The sequence below is a fragment of the Corvus kubaryi genome, unplaced genomic scaffold (genome assembly GCF_017639235.1).
Source record: "Corvus kubaryi isolate FWS band 111438036 unplaced genomic scaffold, C.kubaryi_AGA036_p1.0 135, whole genome shotgun sequence".
Classification (NCBI taxonomy): domain Eukaryota; kingdom Metazoa; phylum Chordata; class Aves; order Passeriformes; family Corvidae; genus Corvus; species Corvus kubaryi.
This window is the reverse complement of record NW_024580669.1, coordinates 393,164-413,102: the sequence shown is the minus strand read 5'-3', so window position 1 is coordinate 413,102 and position 19,939 is coordinate 393,164. Positions and strand designations below refer to the sequence as shown.

General features: G+C 52.7%; 2 protein-coding genes across 2 annotated transcripts; both read left to right on the top strand.

Annotated features, from left to right (window-relative positions):
• Positions 1 to 153: 153 nt before the first annotated feature.
• On the top strand, positions 154 to 10,503 carry TMEM209 (transmembrane protein 209). Its single transcript, XM_042051622.1, has 15 exons — positions 154 to 261; positions 977 to 1,116; positions 1,231 to 1,289; positions 1,946 to 2,077; positions 2,609 to 2,847; positions 2,931 to 3,135; positions 3,709 to 3,884; positions 4,062 to 4,133; positions 4,615 to 4,711; positions 5,526 to 5,651; positions 6,081 to 6,178; positions 7,084 to 7,198; positions 7,287 to 7,384; positions 7,766 to 7,839; positions 9,317 to 10,503. Exons 2-15 carry the CDS (start codon positions 980 to 982, stop codon positions 9,369 to 9,371), a joined length of 1,683 nt encoding a protein of 560 aa, XP_041907556.1. The 5' UTR covers positions 154 to 261; positions 977 to 979; the 3' UTR covers positions 9,372 to 10,503.
• Positions 10,504 to 11,815: 1,312 nt separating this feature from the next.
• LOC121675825 (putative cation exchanger C521.04c) lies at positions 11,816 to 17,503 on the top strand. The gene is made up of 20 exons (XM_042051611.1): positions 11,816 to 12,039; positions 12,354 to 12,500; positions 12,580 to 12,701; positions 12,797 to 12,905; positions 13,000 to 13,116; positions 13,257 to 13,324; positions 13,404 to 13,517; positions 13,653 to 13,838; positions 13,926 to 14,028; positions 14,117 to 14,258; positions 14,336 to 14,519; positions 14,606 to 14,705; positions 14,786 to 14,904; positions 15,037 to 15,074; positions 15,277 to 15,389; positions 15,472 to 15,620; positions 15,796 to 15,890; positions 16,138 to 16,216; positions 16,474 to 16,582; positions 16,937 to 17,503. The coding sequence occupies exons 1-20, from the start codon at positions 11,874 to 11,876 to the stop codon at positions 17,008 to 17,010; spliced, it is 2,334 nt and encodes a 777-aa protein (XP_041907545.1). The 5' UTR covers positions 11,816 to 11,873; the 3' UTR covers positions 17,011 to 17,503.
• Positions 17,504 to 19,939: the final 2,436 nt, after the last annotated feature.

Below are 19,939 nucleotides of genomic sequence, written 5' to 3'. Positions count from 1 at the left end.
GCGTCCCCGCGAGGGCCCCTCCGCCCCCCCCCAACATGGCGGCCCCCCTCACGGCCTTCCCGCCAAAACGCGCCCGCGAGCGCCCTCCCCCGCCCCGCCCCCTTTGCTCCGCCCCCCGGCGCGGCCGGTGACGCGGCGCGCGCACCCGCGCAGGCGCAGAAAGCGCGAGGCCGCGGCGGCGTGAGGGGGGCGGAGATCCCCGGTAGGAAAAGGGGGAAATCTGCCCGGCCTGAGGGGAAAACGGGACAGATCTGGGCAGAGGTGAGGGGAAATCTATGGGAAGGGGGGGAGAGAGGAGGTTTGGGAGGAGGACGGTGAGGTTTGGGGAGGGGGAGCGGTGAAATTTGGAGAGGGAGGTTGGGAGGGGTGTAGGGAGGTTCGGGGAGAGGGATCGGAGAGGTTTGGAGAGATGAAGTTTGAGGAGGGGGAGGAGTGAGGTTAGGGGAGTGGAAGGAGCAGAGGTTCGGGGAGGGGAGAAGTTTGGGGTGGAGAAAGAGGAGAGGTTTGGGAAGCGGGAGAAATTAAATTTGGGACGGGGAGTCAGAGACGTTTGAGGAGGAGGATCGAAGAGGTTCGTGGTGAGGGAGAGGAGAGCTTTGGGGTGGGGGAAAGGTGAAGTTTGAGGAGGGGAGAGAAGTTTGCGGAAAGGATTGAGGTCTGGGGGGAGATGTGAGGGCTGCCTGCCTGTGACAGGGTTATTTCCTTTACATAAGGTGTTACTGGGCATAAAGGAGGAAATGAAATCTGAGGGTTTCATATGACAGAAAATACTGTGTTACCTACTGAAATAAGTGAGAATTTTCGATAAAAACACTGGTCTTGCCTGGAGGAGGCAGGAGCTTTCCCTCCTCCTTTCAAAGGCTATTATTATTCAAAAATGAGGGAGAAGGTGGACACTTTTCCTCAGTAACTTGCCTGAGAATCTTCCAGCTGAATAAAAGTTCACAGATTTTGCCTTTTCCCTCTGTTCTCACAGAAAATGACGCCGAATAAGAGTCCAGACACTTCCCTCATCGACCTGGCTGTGAAGATGAGGAAACAGGCTGAGACCAGGAAGGTGGTGCTGGCCTGGGGACTCCTCAATATATCTGTAGCAGGCATGATCTACACTGAAATGTAAGTTAATCGTTCCATCTGATTCAAACCAGCAAAGATTCCGCTGTGTGAAGCCCTAAATATCCCCCAGGGTGGAATTTTTGCTGAATTCTCCCTTCTTGTTTTGCTTTTCAGGACTGGGAAACTCCTAAGCACATATTACAACATCACCTGCTTTCCACTCTGGTACATTGGTGAGTCGTTGCGGCATTTAAATCAAATTTCAGGATTCTTTTTTTATTCATTTTTATTGCTGGGAGGTCGTTTTTAAGGCAGCTTTTTTTTTTTTCTGTTTGAGTTCTAAATCAAAACTTTGTTTTGCTTTCTGCGATCTCCCTTGAAGCTGCTGGAATTCCATCCTTTTTAGTGGCACATAAGGAGTGTTCACAGCTTTTTCTCTGTCGTGAAAGGGCAGGAAGAACTTATTTAATGCATGAAATCTTTTTTAATGTGTGGATTAAGGCTTTAGAGAGCCTTAGATTTCTTTTCCTGCTGTGCTGTGCTCTGGGTGTGGGTGGCATTTTACAACAATTCAAGTTGGTTTCAGAGGAGGAGACTCTAAGTTGTATCAAACAGGGTGGAAAAAGGAGCAAATCTCATAAAATCATGAGATTTCCTTTTTGGTAGATAAGCACCCTATTTTAAAAATTAAAATTTAAAATAGATAAATTAATTTCAACAGTGAAGAAAATGATCTCCAGTGTTTCCTTCCTGAGAAAGAGAAGAAATCTTAGATACTTCCCCAAACTGGCAGCACTAATAATAACCTTTTTTTAATAGACATAGCCCGATCTTGCAAATAATGTGATTTTTGCTCAAACCATGACGAAAACTCGTGTGTTCCTTGCAGAATTTGCCCTGGCAGCCCTGTTCAGCCTCAATGCCTTGTTTGATTTCTGGAGGTACTTCACCTACACAGCAGCACCGACGAGCTTGGTCACGAGTCCCAACCAGCAGATCATGGGCTGGCTGCGCAAGGCAGGTGGGGAATAAACCCTCTTTTTAATCATTTTCAGGGTTTGTTTTTCTTTTTGCTTCTCCAGTGCAGGATTCTTTATTGTGAATTACCTCCTCTGGTGTGAGCTGTAAACGGAGTGGGGGGTTTGGGGCTGTCCCGTGCAGGGCCAGGAGTTGGGCTCGATGTTCTTCCTCATATTGGAGGTGGAACTTGCTGTGGTTTAGTTTATGGCCATTTGAGGTGGAACTAACTGTGTTTTAGATAATTCAGACATTCAGTGTGGTAAAGATGAGAGCAGTGGGTAGGTGGAGGAGCTGATGGGATATTAGAGAAGCTCCCCAGGTTATGGAATGTCAAGCTGTAGGATTTATTCTGAGTTGGGGTCACAGGTCTCAGTTTTTTCCGAGTTCTGTAGGGAGCAGGTTCTCAGTGTCCCTTTTAATATCTCTAAAATTGCCTTAGAAGCACATCACGTGTGTTTTGTGTGTGTTTAAAGAGGGGGAATTTAAGGCTGCTGCATCCCCACTTCTAACTCTGCTCGTCCTTACATTGCAGCTGTCCAAATCACCCCTCCACGGGAGCCAGCAGCCAAGAGAGTGCTGTCCCTGACCCCTTCCCCACCGATCCAGGGGCAGTGTGTGCTGAGCTACAGCCCCTCCCGCTCTCCCAGTGCCAGCCCCAAGTTCTCTGGGAGTTGTCTGAGTGGATACAGCCCCCAGCTCCAAGCTCTGGCAGGGGCCAGCCCCTCTCACAGCACCTCTGTGACTTATTCACCCAGCAGCAGCTACAGTAAGGTAATGGCCAGGACACATCCTATGGGCACAGCTTGAGCCTCGTAAAGGAAAAAGAATTAAATTTTTTTTTGTTTTCTCCCAAGGTTTCCAGCTTCAGCCACTCTCCCAATGGATCTCCGTATTCCATGAGCGTGGGACCTGTGGACAGCGGTGGGATAAGGTCTCACTACCGATTCTCCCCCATTCTGTACAACAATTCCACCTACAAAGACGACTGCATAACAGATGTCAAATCCCTGGACACCTTCCTGAGGAACGAGGAGGAGAAACAGCACCGAGTCCAATTAGGTAAATTGGGGGATTTAGGGGGAAAAGCTTGGAAGGGAAGAGGTGTTGGTTTGATCCAAAATTGGCTTTTGTGATGGGAGAAGTACCAGTAAAAAGGCCAATTATGGGTGATCACCTGTGAGCTTGGCAAAGGACCCACTGAGGAATTGGGGCGGGAGGTAGAACCCCTCTGTTTTTCCTTCAGGCAGTTTTCCTCCAGTTATTCCTTTGAATAGGATCTAGGCATGGGAATGCTGATGGATTATCTCTGTAGCAGTTGTTGGCTGTAAGGGACTGAGATAAGATGATCACCTTGATAAGAAGGGGATTTTGTTGAGATGGTTTCAGATAAAGAGGCTGAATCCAGTAAATTTTTGTCTTGGGTTGGGACAATCACGATAAGGATAAAGGGGATAAACTCCCTCCAGGCAGTTTTGGTTCTGGATTGGGACAGTCAAGATAAGGGTGAATCCAGTGTTTCTGCAGAGTGATTTCAGTGTATTCACTCACACTGACCCCGTGTCCCTGTGCTGTTTGTTCCAGAATCACTTGGCAATAATTGAACATAACCTTTTAATGAATTAATCTTTTCAGGAAGCTCGGATTCCAGCTCTCCCTCCAGCAGCCCCACGTTTTGGAACTACAGCCGGTCCATGGCAGACCATGCACAGATCCTGAGGAAGTTCCAGTATCAGTTGGCTTGCAGGTCCCAGGCTCCTTCTGCACACAAGGATGAAGCTGATCTGAGCTCAAAACAGGCTGCAGAAGAGGTAAATTCCACAGAAAAAAAGGTCAAGAGGGAGAAATGGGATTTTAAAATGTACCTTTGTGCAAAGGTTTGGATTTGAGCTGTATCAGGAGTGTGGGGGAGAGGTCCTGCAGCATTTAACCAGCTAAAAACTCTGGGTTCTGTGAGGTTCTCATGGATTTGATAAACCTTTCCGTAGGTTTGGGCACGGGTGACAATGAACCGACAGCTCCTGGATCACATGGATTCCTGGACTGCCAAATTCAGGAATGTAAGTCCCTCTCTAAGGAATTCCAAGTGGGCTGGAGTGGGAAAATTCCTCCATGTCCTCTGTGCCTGAGATGGGAGGGATTGCAGTGCCTGTCTGAGGGCTGGGGTGGCTGACATGTACAAATCCCACAAATTGTTCATCTCCCCGATTTCCTGAGACAAACAGGAGAGGGAATGGATCCATCAGTTTGTGCTTGGAGGACTGATTCATAACCCACTTCCCTCATTGTCCAGAAAAGCTTTATCTGATACAGTTTTCCCAACTGCTTTTCATTTAATTTTCTGCCTTTTCAGCAGCTATTAAAGGGTCACTTAAATTCTGCCTGGCTTGATAATTAAATTAAATTCTTTTCGATTGGCTTCAGTGTTTCTGTTAAACTGCCTTGTGGTTGTGGTGGGGGTGATTGTAGGGTGTAAGCTGAGGGATTTATTAAACATTCCTGTTGCTTCTGACCTTCAATTTTCCCCCTTTTCCTTCCTAGTGGATCAATGACACCATTCTGGTGCCACTTGTGGATGAGATGGAATCTGTGAGCACTCAGCTGAGGAGGATGGGCTGCCCAGAATTGCAGATTGGAGGTAGGATCAGCAGCCTGGGAATTCCCTGTGGAATGGCTGTTACGTAAATTAGGTCTGGGAAATATTTTTGTTCCATTTCTGCTCTGTTTTGGTGTGCTTTGTTCCACCTCCTGCATTTCATTCAGCTGGGAAGGTTTTCCATAATACTTCTGGAAATGTCAATGCTAGCACAAGAATTTGTGTAAAATCCTTAAATGTATCTTTTTTTCTTCCCCTTAAATTTAACTGTAAGCTCAAATTATCATCAATTATTGCTTATTAATCACTCAGAAACCATTTCAAAGACAGATGTGCTGTAAATATTCAGCATCTCCCAAAAGTCTCACTGTCTCCACTGCTCTGTGCTTTTCCAAATTCTTCCTTCAAATCACCCACTTCCTGAAAGGACTGTGAGGTTTTAAAAATTCTCTCGAATTTGTAAAAATTCTGATGACCTGGAGTTATGTTTTTCATGTCAGGTTAGGATTCTGAAGGAGCTGCTTCTTCTGTTGTTTCAAATTAACTGAGAGGAGGATTTGGTGTGATGGATTTTAATTAAATGCCTCTTTTGGGGCTGTTTCTTAGAGTGTTTCCTCAAGAGCTACATGTTGCAAAGCCTATAAACAAACGGTGGATGCTGCTTTTGTCCCCACTTTGTTTCTCTCCCTCTTCCGCTCTTAAGTTCCTGTTGGTTCCTTGTAGCTTTGATGTGAAGGAGATTTGTGCTACTTTGTAGTAACTGAGCTGCTGCTTGCGGTGGTGTCGGGTATAAAATGTTTCCAGACCTCGGCAGGGGAGCTGGGAATGCTCCCTGGCTGAGCCTCCTGTGTTGCAGAAGCCAGCATCAGCAGCCTCAAACAGGCAGCGCTCGTGAAAGCTCCGCTCATCCCCACCCTGAACGCTCTGGTGCAGTACCTGGATCTCACCCCAAACCAGGAATATTTGGTGGAAAGGATCAGAGGTTCGTGGTGTTGCTGTTCTGATTTCCAAACATTTCCATGCCACAGTGAACTTGCTGGTTGCCCAGAGAAGCTGTGGCTGGCCCTGGGTCCCAAGGCCAGGCTGGACATTGGGGCTTGGAGCAACCTGGGATGGTGGAAAGTGTCCCTGCCCATGGCAGGGGCTGGCACTGGATGAGCTTTAACATCCCTTCCAACCCAAACCATTCCATGATTTCCTCCTGCCTGCTCAGGGTGGAAAGAGATTGAATCCTTTCATTATCCAGGAACAAAAATCATCCTGTAATGATGATAATGTAACTTTACCCCCTTTTATCAACATCTCCCCAAGCCTTTAAGAGCTGAATTTTTCCTGTTTTCTACACGAGAAACCCCCTTTGTTTTGTTGCACTTCCAGCCCCCAGGAAGTGAATAACTGTTGTTGCTTCCAGAGCTTTCCCAGGGAGGATGCATGAGCTCCTTCCGATGGAACGGAGGAGGGGATTTCAAGGGCCGGAAATGGGACACGGACCTTCCCACCGACTCCTCGGTGAGTTTCCAGGGACACCTGGATCCCACAGCTTCAAGCTGCTTGGATTTTGGGATAGGGTTTGGAGGGAGGAGCCAGAAATTCTTTGAGGAACATGGGAAAATCAGAAATTGGAGCTTTGCAGCTTTGCTGCTGGATAATTAAAGAGATTCCATTGCTGGAAAATCAACATTGAAATAGGATTTGATTTTGTGGTTGGGAACATGGTTAAATATTTGGAAGTGTCCAGCCATGGAGCGGCTGAGTGTCCTGATAAAGAGGAACACCTCAAAAGTGCAAATAAAGAACTTTTGACATTAATTTAAGGCTATTAGTAAAAAAAAACCCCACCCAAATGGACAATTTCACATTTTTGTTCATTGAGGGTAATACAATGCTGTGAGTTCCAAGGGACAGCTCCCAGATTTTTTAAGATTTGTGGCATTTTTTCCAGCAAATCTCCTGTTTTCCCTGTCAAACAGCTGCTGTTGGGTATAAGGAGCACAGAAAGCGTCAGATCACAGATAATCTGCTGATGTTGCGCACATCAAATATTGAGAACTCTCCAGAAAGGGTTAAAACAATCCTCAAGCTGTGACCTGATCTTCTGGATGCTCAACCCAGGACTTCATTTCACAATTTTGTCATTCCTAAGATTCGTGGCCGGCCCAGACTTTTCCAGTGATTTTCATGAGCGAAAGGGAGAAGTTTCCTTGCTGGGTTTGGGGTGGGCAGAGCTGTTTTTTGAGCTCCTCTGCCCTTCTCAGCCAAATCTGAAATTGGTGATTTAGGCACGGAGCTGCTCCTAAGCCTGGGGTTAAGCCAGTGTTGTAACCACCAAAGACTGGGATTAACTCCTGGGATCATGAGGAGGAAGCTGCTGGCTTTTGGGGCCATTCCAGTGAGATTTGGTTGTGTTTGCCCAGATCCTCATGCACGTGTTCTGCACTTACCTGGACTCCAGGCTCCCGCCTCACCCCAAGTATCCTGATGGCAAAACCTTCACTTCCCAACACTTCATCCAGACTCCGGATAAACCAGGTACTGGGCTGGCCTGGAGCTGCTCTTTTCCTCTGGGATCAACTCAGCACCTCTAAAATCTGGGGTTTTTTGTTAATTTTTAATTCAGACACTTCAAACGAAAACGTGTTCTGCATCTACCAGAGCAGCATCAACCCACCCCACTACGAGCTGATCTACGAGTGCCAAGTCTACAGCCTGCCCAAGGTACTGGGGTTTGTTCTCCTCCTGCTCTCAGGCATCATTTCCAGGGCTGATTTGGGGTCTTTTTAAATCCTAGACCAATTTTTTGTGTGTTTACACAGAGGATGGTCCAGCTTGGTCTTTGCCCGGGACTTGGTACTTACTCTGCTGCTGAATACTACCTGTAGTATCTATTTAGGAGACAATAGTTCCTAAGTAGGAGCAATCATGTTGATTTTCTGCCAATTTATTGTAAAATCCCAAATCACAATCCCTGCTGGGTGATGTCACTGATGTCACCTCTTAAGGCTGGTGTGAGTTCTGAGGGGAAGTTCCAAACTACCAAAATCCTGCAATTTTTAGTTGTTTTGATTTCTAAATCCTTGTCTCTTCCTGTGGTTTCAGGGCAGGAACAACATGTTCCACACCTTGCTGATGTTCCTGTACATCATAAAGACGAAGGAATCTGGGATGTTGGGGTAGGTATCTGTAGTGGTTTGGTCCAAAATACTCATTACTGTTTATCTGCTTTGAGATAAGAATTAGGAGAAATGCAAAGCAGGCACCAAACTTGAAAGAATATAAAGAAGTTTATTAACAGACCTAAAAGAAGAAAAAAAAATTATACCACCTTCAGAACTCTCCTCCTCCCCCCACCTTCCTCCCTTCTCCCACTGACAGTGTAAAAAGACAACCCTTAAGATGTTCAGTCTGTTTACCACTTCCATAATAACCTTGTTCAGTCCATTTAGAAAGAGAAGTCTCTTCTTGCTCGTGCTATGAAAACATTATCACAACGAGACAGCCGCCCACTTCCAAATATTGTTCAGTCCATTTAGGAAGAGGAGTCTCTCTGCCTGCGTGTGAGTCCTTTCCCCCGACTTGCAGCTTTTCCCACAACTGCTTTCGAGGGTCCACTCTTGAAGTTTTTTGGGGTACAATTTTAAGGTTGAGCCGCTCAGAACCAAAACCAGAGGCCCTTCTCCCTCCCTGGGAGCAAAGGGTCTTCCTCATCTTCATCGTTAGGACTATCTCTGGGAGCATCTCTAGGGACTGAGGTTTTCTCCTTTCCCATTTGGAGCAAAAGTCCTCATCTGGTTCATCTCTAGGGACTGAGGTTTCTCCTTTCCCGTTTGGAGCAAAAGTCCTCATCTGGTTCATCTCTCCCTGTCCAAACTTCTCATGAAATTACAGCTGCGTCAGCATCTGCCTATCTCAGCGCAGGTGCTTTTGCTCACGAGTTGAATACTCCACCCCCCATATCTTCATGGAATTACAACAGGATACTCTGATATATCATAGCTTCACAACAGAATTTCAGCTTTAAGCATCTCCTCTCTCTCTTCCCTCAGGTTTTCAGTTCTTCACAGCAATAAAAGGGTTAATCTCACCTCGGCCTTGCAGCTTTGCAGCTGGAATGTTGAATTTTTCTTATCGCAGTGGAGAGGGGGGAGAGCCGAGCCGCTCCGGCTGCCCACGGCAAGGCAGTGGGGGGGGGTTCCACGGCTGGAACAGGTCCATGGCTTCAGGATGGCCGTGGCCCGGCCCGGCCTGGCCCAAGCAGGGCCTGGCCGGGCCCGCTGGCCCCCACACGGGGCCCGCAGCCACCTGTCCCAGCGCCGGAAACGAGAGAGAGCTTGGAGGGGGAGTTTGCCTATTCTTAAATGTGGATCACAGAGGTGATCACAACTTTAAGTGGCTTAGAGAATTGTCCATATTCACACTGGCCAGCTGATAGGTTCTGTCAGTTCCCAGAGGAAACTGTAAGCACCCCTTAGCAAGGACGTCCCTTCCGGGACTATGCTTGCTAACCTATGACAGTATCCCATGGGAATGAGGTGGGGATGGCATCAGACCGAAACCACCACAGTGGGGTGATAATTAATGGTGTTAAAATCAAATTACCAGCAGCTTTTTAATAAAAGTGGCTAATTCTGATCCCTTTGGGTTTTGCAGGCGTGTAAATCTGGGTTTATCGGGAGTCAACGTCCTCTGGATCTTTGGGGAATAACGGGACACAGCTCCGGGGGACGATGCTGCTCTGTGGGATGAACTTTGACTTAAACATGGATTTACTACAAAACAGGATAATTTAAGCTCAGCTTTGTAGACAGAGGGAGGAAGTGCCTGTAATTCCCATGTGGATTTTGCCGAGGCATTACTTAGAATTTTTCACCACGGAAATGCTCCTGTGAATGAACTCCAGGCGGGAGTTCTCTTTCCTGCTCCTCACCTCAACCTGTCCTGTTTAAACTGAGCTTCACTGATCTCAGACTAAGCTAAACCAAACCTCCTTTGAGAGTGCAGCTGGAACAGCCCTCCCAAAGCTGTGCACAGCTGTGAGTGATCCAACACTTGGAAGGATGAAGCAACTTGGACAACTTCAGGATCCAAGAAGTTCCAAGTCTGGAAGCTCAGACTCACTTTTGCTCCATTTTATCTGCATGATAAAAACCAATTAATTTTATCCCTGAGTTTTGGTGTGTGTTTTCAGATGCCTCGAGATGTTCCTGCAGCTGAAAAGGAAAGACAAAACCATGTTTGACTTGCTGCGTTCAGCAAATAAGAATTTTACTTGTATTTTCAATTTTTATTTTCATTTTTTTTGTACAAAACCAGCGTGGCCTCTCCTCTTAAGGGACCTTGTGAGCTCTGAACCCCCCGGGTACCTTCACTGCCACCAACTCTCACCTGCCTTCGCTTTTGAATGGAATTTTCCTTCAGCTTTTTTCACTGATCACCACTTGTTTTGGGAGCTTTGTGCACCTTGGTGGGGAACCAGGCTCTACACAGGCTTTGGAAAGTACCTTTTGGGGGAAAAGCACTTGGATTGGCTTCAAAGAAGGGATTAATCAGTATCTGTCAAATTTCTGTAAGGGGCACGGGGAGAATTTGTTGTAAATTCTGGTAAATGAGTATTTTAGAAGTGTATTTAGAACCATAAACACATGGAATCATTGTACTGTATTTTTTACTGATGGGAGGGGAAAAAGGAATTTTTGGAACGTTGCTGTTTTTTGGTGTGAACTGACTGGTACTGGGGATTCTGTGTCTCTCCCCTGGGGGACCTGGGTTTTTTCAAGGAACTGGTTACAAAATGGCTCATTTGGTTCTTGTATTAAATGAACTTGTTTTATCAAACACTTTTTGGGGTTTTTCTTGGGTTCAGCATCACCATATCCATCCATGTACCAAAGAGGAATGTTCAAGAACCAGATTTAGCTGGGTTTTACCCCAAAACTCCCCTGCTCAAGGCCAGCACAGCCCCATGAGCTCCATCAGTCTCATGTTCTAAAAACTTGAGGTGCAGAAATGTCTTCTTTCACCAAAATGTGGGAATTCTTGGGAAGAGCCTGTCCCATAGGGTGCCTCAGGCTCTGCAGCCCCAGGACCCTGTGCACTTTTGGGGTCCCCAGAGCCCCGTATCCCTCTGTGCTCCCAGGATCCTGCACAGCCTCTTCCCACACAGCCCCAGATCCTTGTGCACCCCAAGAGATCACACAGCCCCAGATCCTTTTGCACCCCAAAAGATCACACATCCCCGTCCCTCTGTACCCCAATACTCTGTGCACAACACCTGTCAGTCCCCGCACCACACACCCCAATACAATCACGCATCCCAGTCCCTCTGTACCCCAATACTCTGCATTGCACCCCAATGCATCACACACCCAGCACATCACACATCCCAGTCCTTGTGCACCCCAGTACCCATTGTGCCAGTGCCTGGCAGTACCTGGCGCACTCTGCTCCCTGTGCTCCCCAGTACATCACAAACCCCACTCTCTGTGCACCCCAATATATCCCACACCCCTGTCCCTGTGCACCCTGATACACCATCCACCCTGCTCCCTCTGCACCCCAGTACATCACACATCCCAATACACTCTGCACCCCACTCCCAGTACAGACCCCAGATTCCTGTGTATCCCAGTCCTCATGCCCCCTGACACAGTGTGAACCCCAATTCATCGTGCACCCCATCCCTGCTCACATTCTGCACCACAGACCCCGGTCCCCGTGCACCCCCTCCTTGTGTACCCCAACACTCCACACCCCCTGCTCCCCACGTACCCCGATACATCACACACCCCTGTTCCTGCAGGCCCTACCTCTGCACCCCACATCCCCGTGCACCCCGATATGTGGCCCACCCCACATCTTGTTCATTCCTATCCCTGTGCACCCCCCATACACCGTGCACCCCAATCCCCGGGCACCCCGATCTACCACACCCCCCATTCCCTGTGCACCCTGGTCCCCGCGCACCCCAATATCTGCACCCTCTCACCTGTGTACCCCGATACCCCGCGCACCCCGGGCTCTCTGCACCCCAATACACCGCGCACCCCAGCGCTTTGCACCCCGGGCTCTCTGCACCCCGAAACACCGCGCAGCGTGCTCCCCGCGCATCCCCATCCCTGCGCACCCCTATTCCCGACCCTGCCGCCCCGCGCACCGTTACCAGGTGCATCCCACCCGCGGCGGGGGCGGCCCGGCCCCTCCCGCTGGCATGGGGGCGGCTCCCGGGGGCGCGCATGTCCGGCCCCGCCCGTTAAATTCCGGCGGGCCGGGCCGGACCGGGACCACCGCCTCTGGGCCTGCTGCTGTCGCCATGGCCAGTGACGCTGAGCCCGGCCGTCGCCGCCGCCGCTGCTGCTGCGCGCAGGACACGCCGGGTGAGCTGGGGGAGGCGGGTCTCCGGGGTCGGGCGGGCACCAAAGGGGGTCCCCCTTCCTCGGGCACCACTAGGCCACCCCTCCCGAGTCACGCACCGGGCCCCGAGCGGAATTTCCCCCGTATGTCCCGGGCACTGGTGGGGTCCCCGCTCCCAAACATCCCCTGGGTAGGACCCTGGGAGCTCTGTGTCTCCCCTGCGGGGTTTGGGGACCAAGGTGACACCCCAACACAGCAGCACTTGGCTGTCCTGCGCTGCTGAGCCCGGGCAGGGTATGGGGACATGGCCCCAGTGTGACTCCAACAGCTCCCGCAGATGTTCCCAAGGTCCCGGATTCCCGCGGTGACAGCGATGGCCCCCGCCGGGGCTCCCTCTGCGACCGGCACTGCGCTGCCATCAACAACGTGCAGGGTGACCTGGGGGAGCTGGGCTGCCACCTGCACCGTCCCTGTGTCCCCCCAGGTAGGTTGGCTGTGGGATGGGCTGGATATGAGGCACTGGGGGGTTCCACACCCACTGTGACCCTGGGTGTCACCCACAGCCATGTCCACCCCGTCCTGCTACCAGCACCACTCGGAGGAGGTGTGTGAGAGCTGCGTGGTGAAAACCACCCTGACGGCCGAGAACGCCGTGGAGGCCAACAAACTCTCCAACAACTACAAGGTGGGTGGGGGCACCCATGGGTGCTCCTGGAGGGCTGTAATGGGTTTTATTATTCTTCCTCTTCACTCATCCCAAGAAAACCCCTCTCTCTGCAGTTTGGCTTCAAGAAATGGAAGAGCCACGTGACGGCACGGCCCTGGGAGGACCGATCGGAGATCGTTAAGGAGCTCTACTCTGACCTCAATGTCATCCGAGGCTCTGGAGGTGGGCGGCCCTGGGGACAACCCTGGGTGGTGGCAGTGTGGATTTAGGCAGCTACAGGTGATAATGGTCCCACCTGGTACCTTCCCTCCCGCAGGGTCGACGCTGACGTGTGGGAATGTCCTTTACCTGTTGCTCTTTGGCTGGTGGCTCTCACTCCTCTACATCCTTGTGGCTGCCGTGATGTTCGTCACCGTCATAGGGGCTCCTTATGGTGAGTCCCAAATTTGGGACCCCCCATGTGAGGGCTGGATGAGCTCAAAACAGCACCGATGGGTGTTGGGGACTCCTGAGTCCCTTCTCCAAGGAGTGTCCCTGTAGCTGGAAGGGACACTGATGGTCGTGTCCTCACAGGGCGGCTCTGCTGGGACCTGGCTGGGTATTTCCTCTGGCCCTTTGGCAAAGTGATCCAGAAAGTGGAGGTAAGAGTTCCTTGGGAATCCCCAGGACGGGGAGGTTGGGGTGCCCTATGCACACCCTGACATCCCCCCCTCCCCCCAGGTCCCCAAATCCCACCAGGCGTGCAAGGCTGGCACGGGGGAGAGCTCAGCCCTGCTCGGGGGTCCCACACCGCGCTGCTGGCGCCCACAGTGCTGGGCAGGCACTGGATACTGGGTGAGTCCCATGCTGGACATGGTGACACCACCCCCAGAGCCCCCAGGGTGGTGGGGAAGGTGCCCATGGGCACCTCCCCTCCCCTGGGGTCAGTGTTTTGGGGGTCAATCCCTGAAGGTGGCCTCCTGTTCACAGCACCGTGCCAGCACCATGGTGTGGCTGTGCCTGGGCTACCCGGTGCTGGCGCTGGCCCACGGGCTCGTGTGTGTCACTGCGTGGCTCCTCATCGTCCTCATCCCCGTGGCCAAGCTGAGCGCCCGCGCCACCTCCCGTGTCCTGCTGCTGCCCCCAGAGCGGGTACTCATCCGGCGCCTGAAGATGGTGGGTGACTCTGGGCAGGGTGAGGGTCCCACACCCCGCTCCAGGAGGGATTTTGGGGTGAGGGGTGACCCTCTCGTCCCTCTGCAGACAGAGGTGCCTCTGGAGGGGGAGGTGATTCTCTGCTGCTACCGTGCTGCCAACCGCTACTACTACAAATACGCCGTGGATGGCATCAACGTCTTCGCCGTCAGTATCCTTCTGGGAGCTGGAGTGGGAAGGGTGGGGAGTGACCCTAAATCCCACCCCACCTCTGTTGTGTCCTTGACTGGCTGCCCCAGACCTGCTGCCCCTGGTGCTGGTGACGCTGGTGCTGGGCTACGCGGACAGCCCCAACCACCTGACCGGCTCCGCCGTCAAGTTCACCTTGGCCCTGCTCTCCATCATGCCCCTCTCCTACTACATCGGGATGGCCATTGCCAGGTGAGCGGTGACAGGGGACACTTGGTGGCAAAGTGGGGACACTCCAGCCCTGCTGACATGGTTTTCCTCCTTTCCAGCATCTCAGCCCAGAGCAACTTCGCGGTGGGAGCGGTGGTGAACGCCACGTTCGGCTCCATCACCGAGCTCACCTTCTACATCACCGCCCTCATCAAGGGCTCGCGTGAGGGCAACCGCTGCTACGCCGAGGTGGTCAAGTCGGCGTTGACAGGGACGCTGGTGGGCTGTGTCCTCTTTGTCCCGGTGAGATGGGTGGCATTGTGAGCCGGGAGGGTGCTGTGAGCAAAGCACTGATGGGGATTTTTTGGGGGGTTTTCTCCATCCTCAAGGGTCTGTGCATGGTGATCGGGGGCATCCGGCACCAGGAGCAGCGGTTCAACAGCCGCTCTGCAGGCGTCGGCTCAGCCCTGCTCTTCCTCTCTGTGGGAGGTGAGTTGGGGACAGGGGTGTCCCCAGGTTTGGGGGGGTCCCACCAGGGTGGGTGCCCACCCCATGTCCTGTCCCTGCAGGTGTCTTTGCCCCGACGCTCTTCTCCAAGGTGTATGGGAAGCTGGTCTGTGGCGAGTGCCACAACGTCACCCAGAACCCTCTGGGCCACTACCTCTGCCACAACTGTCACTTCGACCTGGTGAGTGGGGACCTGGACCCCCAACAGGGGGAATTTGGGGTCAGGGATGCTCTGAGCCCCCCTGGCTCTCATGCTGGGTGGTGGCTGCGGGGCTGTCCCCTGTATCCCTGTTGACAGGTGCTCTCTCTGCAGATGGACAACAACGGCACCCTCTACTACAGCCACGTCCAGTGAGTGTCCGCTGTGGTGGGGACAGGGCTGTCCCCACATCGGGGTGGCACCTCCTGGGTTCAGTCATGCTCCTGCATCCCTGCCGGGACCCCTCTCCACCCCAATGATCCTGTGCCCCCCTTCCTCCATCCCCAGGGGAAGTCCCCTGGGGTCTCCATGCCAGAGCCCGGTGGCACCGACAGTGTCACCTGTGTCCCACAGACCCCTGGTGTACACAGTGTCCATCCTGCTCCCTGCTGCCTACCTCATCGGGCTCTTCTTCACCCTCAAAACCCACACACACATCTACGACATCCACGTCAGCGACTGTCACAGTGAGTGTCCCCAAGTGTCCTGGCTGTGGGGCTGACTCTTGTCACTGCTCTGGAGTGTCCCACACATCTCCTCTCTCCCCAGTGCCTGGCCACCACCACAGCGCCGTGGTCCACTGGTCCCGCTGGCGGGCCCTGGTCATCCTCCTGCTCTCCACCCTGTGCATGGCGGCCTGTGCCGACCTGGCCACGGAGCACATCAGCCCCATCCTCACCAACTCCACCATCTCGCAGGTGAGCCAGGTCTGGGTGTCCCCAAGGACCAAGATGTGCCCTCCAGGGATGGGGACCTGCCCTGGCTGCAGTTGGAGCCCCAAAAGCAGTGGGGGAAAGATGCTGAGATGCTCTGCATGGTTGGCCAGGGCTTGGATGTGGTCAGGGCCAGGCTGATGTCACCTCTTCCCTGCAGTACTTCATCGGTGTCACCGTGCTGGCGATGGTGCCTGAGCTGCCAGAGATTGTCAACGGCATCCAGTTTGCCCTGCAGAACAACCTGAGCTTGAGGTGAGATGGCTCCAAGGATGAGTTTTGGGGTGGTCCCTGTGCCAGTCCCATCACTGTGCCTTGGTGCCCACGATGGGCTGCCCCACCACTGGTGGGTCAGACCCCTGTGAGCTTGTCCTCAAGGGGAATTAGTCACCCAAGAAATGGTGTCAGAACTGGGATGGGCTCTGTGGTTTGGGATTTTCTCACCCCAAGGGCTGCCGGAGACCTGGTGTTTGGCAGCTCCTAAGTTGTCCTTCCTCCCCAGCATCGAGATTGGGAACTGCATCGCGGTGCAGGTCTGCATGCTCCAGATCCCCATCCTGGTGCTCTTCACCATCTTCTACGTGAGTAGCCCCAGCACAGCCCTGGGGGACCTCCTGCACCAGGGCTGGGGACACAGTGGGACATGGAAAGGACACAGCTGCCCTTCCCAGTGTCTCCCCTCTGCTCAGTGTGGGGGAAGTGGGGTCAGTTGTCTCCCGGTGCTGTCCCCACCCTGGGGACGTGTGGCAGAGAGGGTTTAAGGGGTGACACGTAAGTCCCCAGAGTCAGAGCAGGGTTGTCCTGGTTGGCCATAAACCCCAAATCCTCTCCCTCACAGCCGACCAACTTCACGCTCGTCTTCAGTGACCTCCACGTCTACGCCAGCATGTTCAGCGTGGTGCTCATGAACTACATCTTCATGGATGGCAAATGTGACTATTTCCAAGGTGGCCATCCCCACAGGGCTGCTGTGGGACTTGGACTATCCCTACATTCCCTGGGATGGGGGGCTCCTGGGTCCCAGCCCTGGGGTTATCTGCTTGTTAGGGCTCTCGGCCGTGGTGCCCTGAGCAATCCTGGGGTCTCGGGTGACCAATTTGGGGCTGTCCCCCTACAGCAGGTCCAAGGGGGATCACTCCCATTTCCCCCTTTAAAAGGATTTAAACTCTCTTTAATGCACATTTTGTAGAGGACCACTGAAGTCCTCTACAGGGGGCTAATCCAGACCACACCAGGTCTTAAACCCACGTCCCTCCTTGCTCCAGGGAGTAACTCCTTCCACCCCTCTCTGTCTGCCCCAGGCACAGTGCTGGTGATGGTTTACTTCATCCTCCTGGCCGTGTATTTCTTCGCCCCCTTGCCCAGTGGCTGCTGAGGTTTGGATTCTCCTTTCTCCAGCCCCCTCGTTGGGATCAGCACCTGTCAAGACCTTTTCCAGTGTCTCAGGGACTTGGCCGGGCTGGCTCTGGTCTGGAAGCGTCGTTTCCTGAAGCTCCTGCTGCTGCTGGGCTTCCCCTGTGGGGCTTCAGGGAGGGGAAGGGTGGATGCAATGGAATTGCTCCTGAAACGAGGAGCCTTAAAGCCAGAATGTGTCACAGAGGGATCTCTAGCCCACACCTGAGTGGCTGGAAGGAAAATTATCCTTCCTGGAGGGTCTTGAAGGGGATTTCTGTATATCTTGATGACAGACCCCTCCCTGGGGATGTGTTGCACTGGGAGAAGGTGCCTGAGAAGTCCCCCATCCTCCTGGGCCTGGGAGGGACTCGGGCCTGGGAATCGCACAAGGATGTTTGATGGCACCAGAAATGCACCCAAAGGTATTTTCAGCTGTTTTGTCATTAAAGCAGTTTTGTACAAATCAGAAACAAGTTTGTTTCTCCTTAAGTGAGCCTTGGTTACTGCCCTGGGCCCCTCTGTGGCCACCATTTCCTGTCCTCTGTCACCTCATCCCAGGGACAGAGCCAGTGGGGTGGCTGTGGGCTCCAGCTTTCTCCATGACCCTCCCAAAGCTCCAGCTCATTTCCAGCCTGGTCTTGTCTGACTGTCCTGGGTCCTCCTGGCTTCAAGGTCTTTACCAGGCTCCTGAGAAGGGTTAGGGATGTTCCTGGTGTTGTCCACAGGGTGTGACAGGCTGGGGACATCTTCCTCTGCACAGGGAAATGCTGGTGGGTGTGGGGAGAGGACACAGTTAGGGCTTGGATTATCATCTTTAAAAACAAGAACAACCCCAAAGCAAAACACAGATCCATTAACACAGGCAAGGAGGCTCTGGTGCCTCTTCCCTCTCCTCTGCTCCATCAGGGCATACTTTAGCATAAAAACCAGGGAGTGCTGTCACAGGAATGTTGGACTCTGAAAGGATGGACAGCCCAGAGTGAGGCAGGAAGCAGCCTGGGATCGCCCTCCTTTCCAGGGAAGGCAGCAGCTCGTTAGGGATTCATGAAGCTGCTTTATTTAAGCCTTTTTGTTTTCCTAGCACAGACAATCCTGCTGTCATTAGTCTGGGACATTTGGGAGCATTCCTGGGTGAGTAGCTGGAGTTGCTGATGGCAGGACAGAGAAGGATGGAGAAGGGATGGGATGGGAGAGCAGAAGTTGTAGGAGAACCTGTTCAGTGCCATCATCTTACTGAGGTTAAACCAAAACCATCTCTCCTGGGGTGAGGGATGCTTGGGAATTCTCTGTTCTGAGCTGCCTTTCCCTGTCTCCTTAAATCCTGTCCCCATCCCAGGCAGCATTGTGGATGCTCTTATCCCCTCCCCAAGAGCTGCTGCCGATGCTGGATCCTTTCCCTCTCCCTTAGGGAATTATAATTAAAAGTTTTTATCCACAGGCAGTAGCCCAGCAGCAATTAAAGCCACCCCTCAGCAGGAGCTGTGAGCTCAAGTGCTCAAACCAAGTCACTTTTTAAGGAAGAACAGCCTCCAAGATCTTGTGCCCCTCATGCAGCAGCCACTGGAGGTTATGGAATGGGAAAAGCCCCTGGAAATCCATCAGTGGGTGATGCTTGTATTGCTTTTATCAGCAAAAGTGAAGGCCCTGGACCTTTGTGGTTTTCTTGGTGATGCTTCCCCAGCTCCTGCAGGCTGGAGGTGGAGGGATCCACAAGGATCAGATCCAACTCCTGGAGCTTGGGCAGCCTTGGGGCCGTGCCCATTCCCTGGGGAGCCTGGGCAGTGCCTGACAGAGCAGGACAATGCCCTCCCTTGCTGCTGCCCCTGATGTCCCCAGGACAGGGATGTCCCTCCTGGCTCCAGGGCACTCAGAGCTGACTCAGATCCAACTTTCCATCAACCAGCACGCCCAGGTCCCTTCCCACAGCTGCCCCCCAGCCTCTCCTTTCCTAGTCTGTCCTGGATGCACTTGGCTGAAGATTCCATCTCCTGGCTTTCCTGGATCATCCAGGTGGGTTATGCTGTTGAAGGAAATCAGGTTGGCCAAGCAGGACTGCCCTCTCCTGAAGTTGTGCTGGCTGTGACCCAATGTCTGTGTTGTCCTCTGGGGGTTCTTCAATACCTCCCAGAATAATCTTTTCTAGGATTTTACCAGGCACTGAAGTGAGACTGGCAGCCCTGTGGTTTCCAGGGTCATCCCTCGAAAATTGGGACCAGCTTCCAGCCAGCTGAGACCTCTCCAGGTTCCCAAGACTGCTCCAAAATCGTCGAGAGAAGCTTTGTGATGACCTCAGAGAAAGCTCCAGAGACTTCCAGAGTAAAGAAAACCTAAGGAATGAGCTTGCTCAGAGATCCAGGCTTGGATGGCTCCTTGGGGATGAGGGGAGATGCTCTTTAAAGCAGGTAAGAGAAAAGCCAGCACAGGGGTGACCAGGCTGCTCCAGGACAATGTTCCCAGAAGGCAAAGATGGAAGTGTGGATATTCAGCCTCAGAGTTTGGGATGGAAGAAGGAGCTGGAGAAATGGCCCTGCAGGTCACTATAAGGCAGGGCAGGAGAGCAGGGAACCCCTCCCCAGCCCACAGCTGCCAGCAGGGTCTGGATTCAGCAGCCAGGGAGGCTGGGAAGGGGTTGAAATGCACAATTCCTGCAAAGGTGCAGTGCAGGGGATGGAGACACCAGAGCTCCAAGCAGCTCCCACCAGTTCCTGTGGTCCCAGCACCTGAGAAAGCCTCAGCTGCGATGCCCAGCCTTTGTTGTTCTGAGCCTTGGGGGGAAAAAGAGCAGCAGCTGAGGCTGGAGAATGAGAATCTATTCCCAAGACCAGGGGAAGCTTAATTTTGGGACAAGGGCTGGGTTGCCTAAGCGGGGGGCAGTGACTCCAGCAGGCAGTGCCTTTGGATTAACAACA

Bases quoted from the DNA above. Each gene is read 5' to 3' on its own strand.
- TMEM209 (XM_042051622.1), top strand. From the start codon at position 980: ATGACGCCGAATAAGAGTCCAGACACTTCCCTCATCGACCTGGCTGTG. The intron at 5,652-6,080 runs GTTCGTGGTGTT...TGTTGCTTCCAG, and splicing joins TTTGGTGGAAAGGATCAGAG to AGCTTTCCCAGGGAGGATGC. The intron at 7,385-7,765 runs GTACTGGGGTTT...CTGTGGTTTCAG, and splicing joins AAGTCTACAGCCTGCCCAAG to GGCAGGAACAACATGTTCCA.
- LOC121675825 (XM_042051611.1), top strand. From the start codon at position 11,874: ATGGGGGCGGCTCCCGGGGGCGCGCATGTCCGGCCCCGCCCGTTAAAT. The intron at 12,040-12,353 runs GTGAGCTGGGGG...CAGCTCCCGCAG, and splicing joins CTGCGCGCAGGACACGCCGG to ATGTTCCCAAGGTCCCGGAT. The intron at 15,621-15,795 runs GTGAGCCAGGTC...TCTTCCCTGCAG, and splicing joins CCAACTCCACCATCTCGCAG to TACTTCATCGGTGTCACCGT.